We start from the raw sequence: 12,743 nt of genomic DNA on the forward strand, positions 1-12,743 counted from the left end.
CAGCGTTGGGCAAGCTATTTGAGAAGGTAATTTACTGGAGGTTGCGTGATGCTGTCTTTGAACTCAACATCTTGCCACCTGAACAATTTGGATTCCGCGCTGGACACTCGGCTACCCATCAGCTGCTGAGACTGTATAACACCATCCTGAACAACAAACGTCTTTCGAAGTCCACAGCTGTTGTCATGCTGGACTTTGAAAAGGCGTTCGACAACGTTTGGCATGATGGCCTGCTCCACAAGATGTCAATCAAGGGGCTACCTCAGTTTCTCATCAAAATGATTCGGAGTTATCTCCAGGATCGATCGTTCCGTGTCGCTTTAGGATCCACAATATCAGATAGTATCAGCATCTCGGCGGGAGTTCCCCAAGGTAGTATACTGGGACCACTTCTTTTCTGTATCTTCCTGGCTGACATACCTTCGCTTCCACAAGGGTGTGAACTGTTCCTCTTTGCGGATGACACAGCTGTAGCCGTTAAGGGACGCAAACCTGACGAACTACGTTTTAGAGCTCAAAAATGTGTTGACATCATTGTAAAGTATGTACAAGATTGGAAACTTAAAATCAATCAGGATAAAACTCAGGCAATAATCTTTCCACACAGAATGCGTAGATCACTATTGAGCCCTTCTGGCAGACATAGAATCGTTATTTTAGGCAGCACTATTAACTGGTCTCGTACTGCAACATACCTTGGTGTTATCTTTGATCAAAAGATAAACTTTCGAGATCACGTAAACCATTGTATCCATAAATGCCAGATATTAGTTAAAAGCTTATATTCCCTTATTAACAGGAGATCCAAATTGCATCAGGTCAACAAACTGGCAATCTACAAAACCATTATTTTACCTACAATAACTTACGGTATCCCGGTTTGGAGTAGCTGTGCTGTATCAAATCGGAAAAAACTCCAGGGCAAGTTAAACAAAGTTCTGCGGATGATATTAGATGTAGAGTATAGAACTAGATCCAGACAAGTTTATGAAATGGCAAACACAATGCCTATTGACGACATAGCGTCACATGCTCTTGCAAAACTCAGAAGCTCGAGCACTGCTGAATCACCGTTGTTGCGACAACTTTTGTCATCTTTGTGATATTGAATTATGTATAAAAAAAAAAAAAAAAAAAAAAAAAAAAAAAAAAAAAAAAAAAAAAAAAAAAAAAAAATCGATTTCAATTTTAAATTCAACACCCAATTACCAAGTATATCAACCAATTATCTGCCTAAAAGCATACTTTCTCACCATTAGCGTTGTAAAGCGGAATCTCGCTGTGTCTCGCACGAACTACTACTATAAAGTACTAACTAAACTCGGAACCTTTAATAAAAAATGAATAAATCTAGTCAAGTTCCAGAGTTCAAAGCAACAACATCGTGTCTTCATCATTACCAAACTTCCCTACTCCTCAACTTCCCACCTCTCCATCCTATCCCTACCAATCCGTGTATCCCTTATCTCCCCCCCTCAGAGAGGAAGAGAAAATATATATATATATATATATATATATATATATATATATATTTAATTTGGAAAAGATTATAGTGCATGTGACGAAAGAGTCCATAAGGACCAAAGTCACTATAATTTCTTTGACAGACAGACAGACATTACCAAACTTCCTCTTCATCATTAACAGTATCACAAAGGCACAAATACGAAAGGCAGAAGAATAAACCGAAGGCTGAAGTTGTTGTCAGTACAACGATCCGTAAACGAATGATCTTTATTTTTGACATTCAAATTATCGCACAGTTGTCGCGGTGATAGGTATATGCCGATCCGGCATATTTGGCAAAATGGTCTAATAAGGGGTCAAATCTCCAGGATACTACACTTGTAAGCTTTTTGATTTTGCATCAAAATTTCATATGCGTTGCAACAAATTTCTGATTTACTTGTTTATTTAGAAGTATAAAAAGGGAATAATGATTAATTTTAGTAAAAACAAATACAACAAAATACCTTAACCTTTTAATGAAAAAGGAACTGTATAGCGGGCTACTTAAGCTCAGCGTTTATATTTTAGTAGAAGAATAGTTTTACACATTCAGTAAACTATTATTTAGCTTTGTTTTAATTGAAACTGTGTGATTACTGCACAAAAAACATATTACATAAAATATTAAATGAATGCTTTCAAGTTAAACATATACAAAGTGACCAACTGTAAAAAGCGTAGCCATGGCAGATTAGTTTTGAACCTGCGTGCCACGTTCCGATCTTTTTCTCCAGATTGGCAGAGATTCGTTCCAATCCTCAATTTTCGGATCTGTTATCAACACTAGTACACACTCTAAATCGTGCGCGCTCGGGCACACATAAAGCCTTGCGCTGTTGCTTAAGTGTGCGCGTCAGTATGTGCGTGACAACACACTGTGTCTCCGTCCGTCCTCCTGGACACACGTTTGACCGGTGGCAGCGCATGCCACGGCAAGCAAGTCCACGGTCGGGTCGGCACGGCTACCCACAACAGTCAGATACGTGAGTGTCAATACCGACGACCTTTACTCGATTCTCACATGGTTCAGTGCTGGTAGTGGACATTGGAGTTTAGTATTTAAATTATCGTTTTGCCGTTCTAGTTTTAGCGATGCATAACTTCAATGCGAAACCATACAACAGTACAGAGGGAATGAGGAAGCTCCACTGGTTGGGTATCCCACTAACAGATGGCGTCACCAGCTTTTTGCTATTTTTAGAATGCATGAGTCGTGTGCCGTCTGCTAAACGAAGTCTTTCTATATTCCGTTTAGGTTGATAACTTGATTCGTTTAGAGCCCGTTCAGTGGTCGTTTCGTGGATTTGTGGCACTTGGGTTGTTAGATTTTAAGCTTAGAATTTATCAACCGCTTAAAAGAGGTGAATGAGGCCGATCGGCTAAAAGTCTCTTTAAAAATAAACAATAAAAAAGTTGCTGCCATGTGAAGTAACCTTATGGTTTAAGTATTACCAACTATCCAAAAGCCCTCCCATCGTTTGTCTCCTAAAGACTCCTTAGTAAAATATTAAATACTAAAAATACCTTAAGTGTCTGTAATTCGAAGCAATGCGGTACAATACATAAGACGTTATAATGACGAATTAAATATAATACTGAGTTGTTGAAGATTTATGTTCTTTCAGTGCTAAATGGGCTATTAATGTAATACGTTCAAATATTTAAGATAAAGCAAAGTTATTATATATTAGTTTGAAATTCATTTAAGAAATCTATCTATTATTTGTGACTGCAAAGGCTGTAGAGGGTGTAGGCTTTCTGACAGCAAATCAACAGCAGTAACTCATTAATATAATCATTTTATTGACGTTGCTGTTGCTGCTGCTGAATCTGATTTTGTTCATGGTACTGCTGCTTCTGCTGTTGCGGCGGCGGCGTCGGCTGCTGTTGTCGCTGCTAAGGCGGCTACTACTTCCGCTGTAGCTGCTGTTATCGCGGATATTATAACTGCTGTTGCTGTTGTTGCTTTTTAGCTGCTGATGGCTTTGTTGTTTAGAGTTGTTAGTTTCAGCTTGATTTTGCTATTATGTTAAATATTAATCCGCTTGAATTATAATTCATTTTAAAACGCATTCAAAGTAGGTTATGTCAATCCTATACAGGTCTTTTAAGAGATGTAATACGGTCCATGAAATTCAGCAATTATCATTATCCTTGTATGATGCAATACCATTAGTTAGCTCAGCTGGTTCTATTGTGCAGTTTTCTTCATTTGAAATTTGACGCTGTTTGTAGGCCGTCAAATTATTCTGCAAATGATTTTCGCCAACTAAAGGCACAAATGTGCCACGAACACTTTCAAAAGCTTTTCTGAAACCTAGCTTCGTATAAAGTCCACGAGAAGCGTCGTTTTCTGGCCTTATGACAACAAACGGTATATATCCGCGACGAATTACCAACTTAGTCAGAGATTGTGCTAGCTGAATACCGTATCTATAATACAATAAAAAATACATCATGAGTAGTCTATTATAAAAATCTTCTCATTTTATCAATACAGGTACAGGATCAAATAATGGAGTACTTGATTCTCTCGGTGGAATGATTTCAATCATTTGTGGGAAATGTGATGTTTCATGCATTTTGAGTGAATAAATACACGATTTTTTATGGTTTAAATAGTAGTTATTTTATACTAAACCATTACAACTAACTTTTAATTAATGGCAAGACAGTCATTTGACGTAACGAAAATTTTCATTTAAATTATTAGTCATTACGCTACGGTAATTACAACACATACAACATTGTAATTGTAGGTTCAAAAATGGTAACTATTACAACAAATATTTTGATTTGGGCAGGTGCTCTGGTTCACTATTGGCAATCAGGCGTATTCTATTCTTATAATCGAGTCGTCTTGACGGCGAGTTGATGAATTTTGTATGTTTATTCGTATGGAAAAGTTCACTTTGGAGTTCGTTTTCTCGAGTCGAATCGAATCGAGTTCAGAATAGAATAAGGCTGAATATTAAGAAAACGGCTACAAAAAGCCATCGTATTTTAGTGAAAGTTGTACGGTGACTAGTGTGTGGCAGAAGTATGTTTCACCGTTTAAATGTGGTATTTTGTTTTGGAAGGCAATGAGCACTCCCGGTGGCTCTTAAAACATGATTCATCAAACAATAATATCATGTATTTCCAGAGATACATAAAGTAACTCAGCAAATCATTACCCATCGATTAGAATCAATTGGAATTTCGGACTGTTCCTCCTGAATAAAAAAACAAACAATGGAAATGATCCGAATAATGGGGTATTGAGTTCCATCTGTTGTAAAATCCAGCAGTTGCGAGACGACAAACGCCGTTAGTTAAGTTGTAATGTAATAAAAAATGTCAAAGAAAATCTTTCATTTTGGCAACAAACAAAAAACGCATAAAGCTTTTAATAGTCCAATATGTGTGTTTCGAAACTTGTAAAACATAAAACATCATATAGTTCTTAAAAACAAGTTTACATTTTTGTAACGCTTTCATTTCATAGAACCATTCTACTAAGCGATTAATCGATTCTCATACAGTATATTCTCGGTAATCCGCACTTGATTAAGTGCGGATTATCGAATGACGTATTGATGTGCTTTTTTTAAAAACTTCAGATTTTTGTCTCGGTTCATGAGTTGATTATTACATTTCATACATTTTTATGTTGCCAAAGAAAACTTATACAGGCGGTCCCCGAGGTACACGGTATCTTTTATACACGGATTCGGAGATACGCGGTTTTCTGAATTTGACAATTCTTTGGGTGAATTGTACTGATTTGACACAACAATTATAAATTGCCAAATAATTTCCGTTTTGATCGAATGTTAAAAACTATTTCAAAAGGTTTAAACCTGTTGTATTCAGTCAGAATCATATCAAATAATTCATAAAGTGACTAAAACCGCCTCCTACTTGCAAAATTACACGAAAATTAGTGGTATTTTAGCTGGAAATCACGAGATTCGACTTACGCGGAAATTCGAGATACGCGGTATTTTGCGGCCGTTTTCGGTCCCCATTAACCGTGTATCTCGGGGACCGCCTGTAGTTTAAAAATAGGTATTTAGCTTTTTAATCAATAATCACTACTTTGGACCGAACACTGTTCTTCACCTGATTTTGGTTATCGTAGTGCGGATTATCGAGTAGGCGGATTAAAAAGGTGCGGATTACCGAGCGTATATCGTATATGCTTGCATACCTCCATAGCAAGTTTGCAATTTTCCCACAAATAATTTGAAATATTTCACCTTAGGCATTGCATTATTTGAATCAAACCCCTGTTATATGTTACACATACCCTTTTCTTCTAAATTTTGGTTTTGTTTGCATGGAGAACATTCCACCATAATATGACTGCAAACTCCATGCAGCTAGTTCATTATCCGATTGATTAAATACACCGAAGCCTGGAAGCTGGATGACTAGCTTTTCAAATAACTCTAAACTTTCGATATCACCTGCCGGATATAAATCGTGTATATCCTTTACGTCGTCGATGCACAGCGGTTTCATGATCACTTCATTCGCTGCTAATGGTTCTAGCACTAAGTTCAACTCATCGGGACATTCGTGTACGTAAATGTCGCCATAAATGTGACCCTCTAGTCTTCCATTTACTTTTTCTCGGAAAATTTCTTCCATCTTAAACATAATACCTACATGTGTAAAGTTCATGTATAGTGGACTATGCCATTCAAACAGAACGTCTTCATCTTTAATCAATTCCATTCGCTCTAGTTTGTCTGGTGGGCAAAAAATACCTACACTTTCATTCGTTCTGTTATCCGGCTTGGAAAAAAATAATATATTGTTAATATAAGATTGTCTTTATAACACATTCACCAACTTATACGCTATAATACTTACCGTATATGTACAACCTGGAAAATGCAAACAAACAGGATCTTGTGGCCATGTCTTTGCTCTGTAAAATTGAAATCGCCACACTCTATCATTCAGGTACGTCTTAATAGTTTGATGGAACTGCAATTTGAAATAAAAATAATTAATGATTTTATTAAATTGACTTCTAGTTGTTTCTAAAAGGTAACACACTTTTAAAGAGTGAGGAAAATATTTTTCCAGCTCTTCCATCATTGCTGGTAGTTCACATTCTTTAACGATCACGAAATTGTTTCCTTCTGGTACGATTTCCATCCTTCATTAGATTTTGTATTACGCTTCCGGTGTTTTTTCTGTAACAAAAATCATTAACAAACCATACACATATCTGCTTTAATAGTTTAGTCATTTATCTTCTATGTAACAAACAATCAATAAAATAAGTTATTTGTATATAAAAGTAATTTAAGTAGTTTCTTCCAGACTTAAGTTAATGCAATAGAATAAGCAATGTATTATTATTATTCTGTAAAATTATTATTCTTTGCGTACTTGATTAGCACTATTACGTTTTTGGTACAATTGAATTTCATATTCAGTGATCTAATAAAAAAATAAAGATTAACATTTTCAGTAATAAAATGACATCATCATTTTTCAAACGGCATAGTTCAACGCGACAAAATACAGCGAATCATGCATAAAATGTCAAATGTCATGAAACAAAGTTATTAAAAAAAACTTCGTCATAAAATTATGTACAGGTTACGGTTTTACTTGATTTTATGAAAAATGTTTTTGTTTTTCTATAACATTTAACATGCCACCCGTAAGCCATTGCCATTTACCTTATTCTAAAATCAGTTTTGAATGCCTCTTGAATGCAAATTTAAAGATTGTTTTTGTGCTAGCAATCATTGTTATTTACTCCTTAAGATTCGCGTGAAATATAGTGTTACTTACTTATTCACAATCGAGGCTGTTGTTTAGGAGAATAGCTGCGTTGTGGCAAAAATGCAAATTTTGTACATTTATTAAGAAGATTCCAAATATACTAGACTCTTTTTGCGATAAGTTACAATTCTGTGGGTAAAACACGATGAACTGATTTGAGCCAAATAATTATTATGTACTATGAACGTCTTTCATTCACACTTGCTATGTCCAGTAAGTATAACAACATACAAAAACAATTCCCTTCCTTAAGTAAAGAAGGGCAAGAATAAAAATTCACTCGATTTAGACATTTGTTCCGTAGACACCGCCACTAACAAAAGAAAAGAAAATACAATTACTTTGGCTCAAATGATGATAATGCACATCTTTAATTTACAAGGGATTCGGTACAGGTTTTCTTTACTAACAAATTACTTGGAGACATTTATTAGTTAGGTTGAAAGCAATAACGCATTTTGTCCAGACACTGCACCTATGCTTAGTTAAAATAATAGATTTTGAAAATGACTTAGTTGTTAAAAACCTAAACCTAATCAAAAGTACAATATTGATTCACCAGCCACTTCCTATAGCCAAAACTTGAACTTGAAATGCACCAAAGGATATCTGCAATGCCAGGATGATGGCAAAGCAAAAATACGGAATACTTTGAACGACACGCGTTATGCCTCGAACAGTTTCCTTTATTTTATGCGACGGTGATGCTATTCTGTCCTTTCTCTGTCACCATCATGCCGACTGGAAAACGGGATACACGTTGAAATTGCGCAGACGCAGTACAACCGTTACTGCAATTTATCGAGCGGTTCTTGTTGAGTATGCATCGTGCTCCCTCAATCATTGTCAGTGCTCATTGTCAGGCCGAGCTACGTGTTCAAGAAAACTCAATTAAAGCAACGAACTTCTCTGTGAAACAAAATGAATATTCTTTCAGACATTTGATATTAATATTGAGATAGTTTAAGTATATACATTCAAACCATATGAAAACTAAAAACATTTTGTTCTATTACATTTCATTATATTCAAAGGATTGTATTTAAAATACATTTATTCCCCGATATACGCTGTAAATGCGGACCGGAACCAATAGCGTATCTCGAATGTTAGTGTAAGCCGAATTTCGAGGATTTCAGTCAAATTATTGCTAATTTTCCTATAATTTTGCTTCTTGTTGTAGGTTTTAGCCACTAAATTAGTTATGTTATCTGATTTTAACTGAAGATTACAACTTTGTACCTTTTGAAATGGTTTTTTAAAATTCGACCAAAAGGGAATTTATTTTGAATTTGACATTCAATGTGTCAAATCAGTACAATTTTCTCAAATAACAGTCAAATTTAAAACATAGCGTATAGCAAAGTGGCGTGTATCGAGTATGGCGTATATCGGGGAATACCTGTACAATGGAGCGCCATTTATCCGAGCTTCTCGGGACTTGACCTCGCCCGGATATCCGAATAACACGGATAATGAGTCAAATAATATATTTTATCACCAATTCCTGATTAATTTTTGGAAAATTATCTTATTTTTTGATAAAAAAAACCCAGAGAAAAATTAATAACTTCATGGTTTTCCCATAAGCATTTTTGAAATTTGCCTTGAATTATCTTTTCTTTTGTTATGACAATGTTGGATCCCAGTTACCACAAGGATAATGGAAAACGTAAATGCAATGGTAACACATAGCAACCATGCGGAATATAAGCAGCTCGATAGCTCATCACTCACTCATTCTTTAGTTGACTTCCAAATATGTACATATCTTAAAACTAGAACCTGTGTACGATAGTCCGAGTAGTTCGGACATATCAGACAATATGCTCTATTAGGCGATTTTTCAAATATCCTCTTAATAACGCAATGTCACCATTGTATTGAACTGTCATTTCTCAACAGCACGGTTAAACGGACAGCCGGATAAAAGGTTCCTGTATAGACGGCGCTCCACTGTGCTTCATACATGATTGGAACTGTGAAAATCTCTACTTAATGTTTTCAAAATGCAAAATGCACACACTTTACAAATGGATGGATGAGTTGTAAACAGGTTTAGTTGTCAATTCATTGAATGTGTAAAGAGGTCCAACTTATAAACTTTTAAAGAAGTGGAATACAGACCTTACCCGTTAGGGCGGTGGCAACGCTTTTTCGCATGCGATTTTATCGGACGGCCTGTCAAATTTTTATATGGGACTCAAGGTGTTATAAATGACAAGGTGAAGTTATTCAGAGCAAAATGACATTTCTCGACTTGACATTTCTCTTCCGGGGGCTCCGGTATAAAAATTCGGGAGGGCTGGTGCGGGGTATTGAAATTTGTATGCAGAGAGTGACAGATGTCCCCCACAATGTCGCTCAGCAAAAGCGATAAAAATCAACCTTCTAAATACATTATCCTTGATGGGACTTGACAGATAATGTCGGACGACGAAATCGCACGTCCGACGTTATCTGTCAAATCCTATATAAATCTCGTCCGATAAAATCGCATCCGATGAGCGTTGCCACCGCCCTTACGCTATCGCACGGGACCAAGGTGGATTTAAAACTATCAGGTGGTGGAATCTAGAGCATTTTGACAATTCGTCACTTGAAGTAAGGTCCCCAGGATTCAAACTTTGTTTACATTTACAGTAGGACGTCGATTATCCGGGGGCGGATTAACCGGCGGGCGGCTTAACCGTGCGCATAAATGTGACAGCTGTTTAAACGTACAGCGAACATTTGCAGCGATAGTCAAGTGGGCAACCAGATTTTTGTGTAGCTCTGAGGTGTCTAAGGGTATTTTCGAAATTCATTTTTGTTCATGAACAGTTGTTAAACCTGTAGTTATTGATTAAAATAATATTTTAATAATGATTAATCGATTTATTCAAGATGGATTAATCATAAAACTAATCAAAAACTAGTAATATAAGAATTTTTATATGATAATGAATTTCTTGGACCATTATCCGTGCAAATCGATTAACCGGCAACAGTCCGGTCCCGAGCTGCCCGGATAATTGACGTTCTACTGTATTTAATTGGTTCATATAATTAAAAAAACCCTTTTTTCGAATAAACATTCTTTAAAAATATATTTTGGGCGTTGAGAGTTCGTATTTAACATTAAAACATAGTATTAAGTGTGTTATTTTGTGTTATTACGTCAATTTATTCATAAATCATTGTATTTTTGACATTTTTGATGATAAAACCTAAGAAATCAATATTTGTTCAATTTTCACATTAAATCCACTATATCTACCAGCCGCACGGACAATTTACGTGAGATTAGAACTCTTACTCACATGATTTTAAATTTCGTGCATAAACAAATCATCAAATATTTTGTTAATAGGGTAAATGTACCGATAGTGGTGCAATTTGTAGTGGTACCGATGTGTTTTAATGGATTTAAAGTGTCAGGAACGACAATTTCTGAATATTTTAACACATAGCAATTGGAATATGTTTTATCTTCGCAATCACAACCATTTTTACCATGAAACACATCAAATTTACGAATACAGGCGGTCCCCGAGATACACGGTACCTCTTATACGCGGATTCGGAGATACGCGGTTTTCTAAATTTGACAATTCTTTGAGCAAATTGTACTGATTTGACACATCAATTGCAAATTGCAAAATAATATCCGTTTTGATCGAATGTAAAAAACTATTTCAAAATGTTTAAAACAGTTATATTCAGTCAGAATCATATCAAATAATTAATTAAGTGCCTAAAACCACCCCCTACTTGCAAAATTACACGAAAATTTGTGATATTTTAGCTGGAAATCACGAGATTCGACTTACGCGGAAATTCGAGATACGCGGTATTTTGCGGCCGTTTTCGGTCCCCATTAACCGTGTATCTCGGGGACCGCCTGTAATTACATATTTTTGTGATTGCTTCGTTGTACCTATAATGGTGGTATGGTTCCTATAGTCGTCGTATTGTGTTCCTATAGTTATGGTAAACAAAGATGCATAAAAAACGGTGTATAAAATTAATGAAACTTAGTTTCGAAACTGTTTTCGTATGAATAGCAACGATTACTGCCATAATGTTGGTTTCTTGCGTAATTTGATCGTAAAAAAATGTATAAATTTGCTTGATGAAACTATTCACTAAAGTACTGCATCACACCTGTCGTCAACCTACACCCGGAAGAGTGTGCTTGATTTGAAGTCAATTTATCATTCAGCCAGATAAGCGAATTTTGGCCTGTTTTTGGTAAATTACCGACATAAAAATCATTTCTGTTGCTTATTTTAGGGAAAACAGTACCTCATACCAAAAATTTCCTCGAAAAAATCTAAAACGACCTGTATTTATTTATTTTAGAACTATAACCACTATAGGAACATGCCTGTTCTGTGTACCAAAATGGCACTATGGTAAAAAACACTTAAAAATGCATAATTATGGTAAAAAGGCAAATAATTTTAGTAAAACAATAACATTACATAACAATTATGTTGAAAAACTAATAATTGCGTGGTTATGTGGTCGTTTAGAACGTTGACAGAAAAATGAGTTTCGTTATGAAATCCTAAGGATTTTGGAAAAATGTTGACCCATTTCACAAAATAATGGATTTTTCGGTCACTAAGTAACGGAATGGCCTCATTTAAATTTTAAACACTTTGTAAAAGGCTAAAGAACATTTCACACTAACGTAAATAACTTAATTACTTGTGATTTGCCCTATGAACCGCATTTTAGAGCAATAGCACCACTATTGGTACTACCACCACTATAGGTACATTTACCCTATATATCATTTTTTCGATAAAATCAATAGACACACTAAAATGCATGTAGTAACAAAGAGCTCTTTTCTATTTACTATGCTTTGTGTGCGGAAACCATTAGTTAACGATTTTAAAATGACGTACAGTCCCTCAACTATGGCGACCCCACAAAGGCCCTTATCCACCATCTGATATTTTTAATCCACCTTGCACGGGACCGAGCGCAATAGCGTGTCTCAAGTTTTCGCGTATATCGAGTTTGGAAAAAAGAATTTATACTACTGATTCGAGATCAAAAAATATCGACGCAGAGTTTTGAATCATTTTTTTTTGTTCTAAAGCAGGTATCTTTTTCACAAATTCGATGGAACATGCTTTTTGATCATAAGTGGAATTCAAAAAGAGCATAACATTCAGTCTTTCCCCGAGTTACGCGAATAAAATGTTCCGGAGAAATTTGCGTAACTAGGATTTTCGCGTAAGTCGAATACCAAATAACCTAGATACCCCAAGAGACATTTGTTTTAAATTTTTTACCACGATCTGCTCGAATGTTGCTCGAGATACCAAAATATGTGGATTTGTGTGAGATAAACCGTGTAAAAAGTGTCAAAATTTCGTTTGTGCATGCGAATGACCTTATTTCATTGAATGATGATGGCGTCCAATTCGTTTCCCAAATAACCATGA

The 12,743-nt window shown here is 35.7% G+C and overlaps 1 protein-coding gene across 11 annotated transcripts; it reads right to left on the reverse strand.

The window, feature by feature from the left end:
* Positions 1-3,167: 3,167 nt before the first annotated feature.
* On the reverse strand, positions 3,168-8,062 carry LOC120959096 (uncharacterized). Of its 11 annotated transcripts, none has more exons than XM_049610103.1 (6): positions 7,899-8,062; positions 7,309-7,612; positions 6,559-6,698; positions 6,370-6,486; positions 5,801-6,291; positions 3,168-3,942 (listed from the first exon to the last, which is right to left on the reverse strand). In XM_049610103.1, the coding sequence occupies exons 3-6, from the start codon at positions 6,658-6,660 to the stop codon at positions 3,645-3,647; spliced, it is 1,008 nt and encodes a 335-aa protein (XP_049466060.1). In that variant the 5' UTR covers positions 6,661-6,698; positions 7,309-7,612; positions 7,899-8,062; the 3' UTR covers positions 3,168-3,644. The 11 variants fall into 11 exon arrangements, with proteins under 11 accessions (XP_049466060.1, XP_049466063.1, XP_049466059.1 ...); XM_049610106.1 differs by having other exon boundaries at positions 7,309-7,343; positions 7,859-8,062; XM_049610102.1 differs by having other exon boundaries at positions 7,309-7,546; positions 7,859-8,062.
* Between the last annotated feature and the right edge of the window lie 4,681 nt (positions 8,063-12,743).

Source organism: Anopheles coluzzii, chromosome 3, assembly GCF_943734685.1.
Source record: "Anopheles coluzzii chromosome 3, AcolN3, whole genome shotgun sequence".
Classification (NCBI taxonomy): domain Eukaryota; kingdom Metazoa; phylum Arthropoda; class Insecta; order Diptera; family Culicidae; genus Anopheles; species Anopheles coluzzii.

Bases quoted from the DNA above. Each gene is read 5' to 3' on its own strand.
- LOC120959096 (XM_049610103.1), bottom strand. From the start codon at position 6,660: ATGGAAATCGTACCAGAAGGAAACAATTTCGTGATCGTTAAAGAATGT. The intron at 6,487-6,558 runs GTGTGTTACCTT...TTCAAATTGCAG, and splicing joins ATTTTCCTCACTCTTTAAAA to TTCCATCAAACTATTAAGAC. The intron at 3,943-5,800 runs GTATGTGTAACA...ATTGTATTATAG, and splicing joins CCAAAATTTAGAAGAAAAGG to ATACGGTATTCAGCTAGCAC.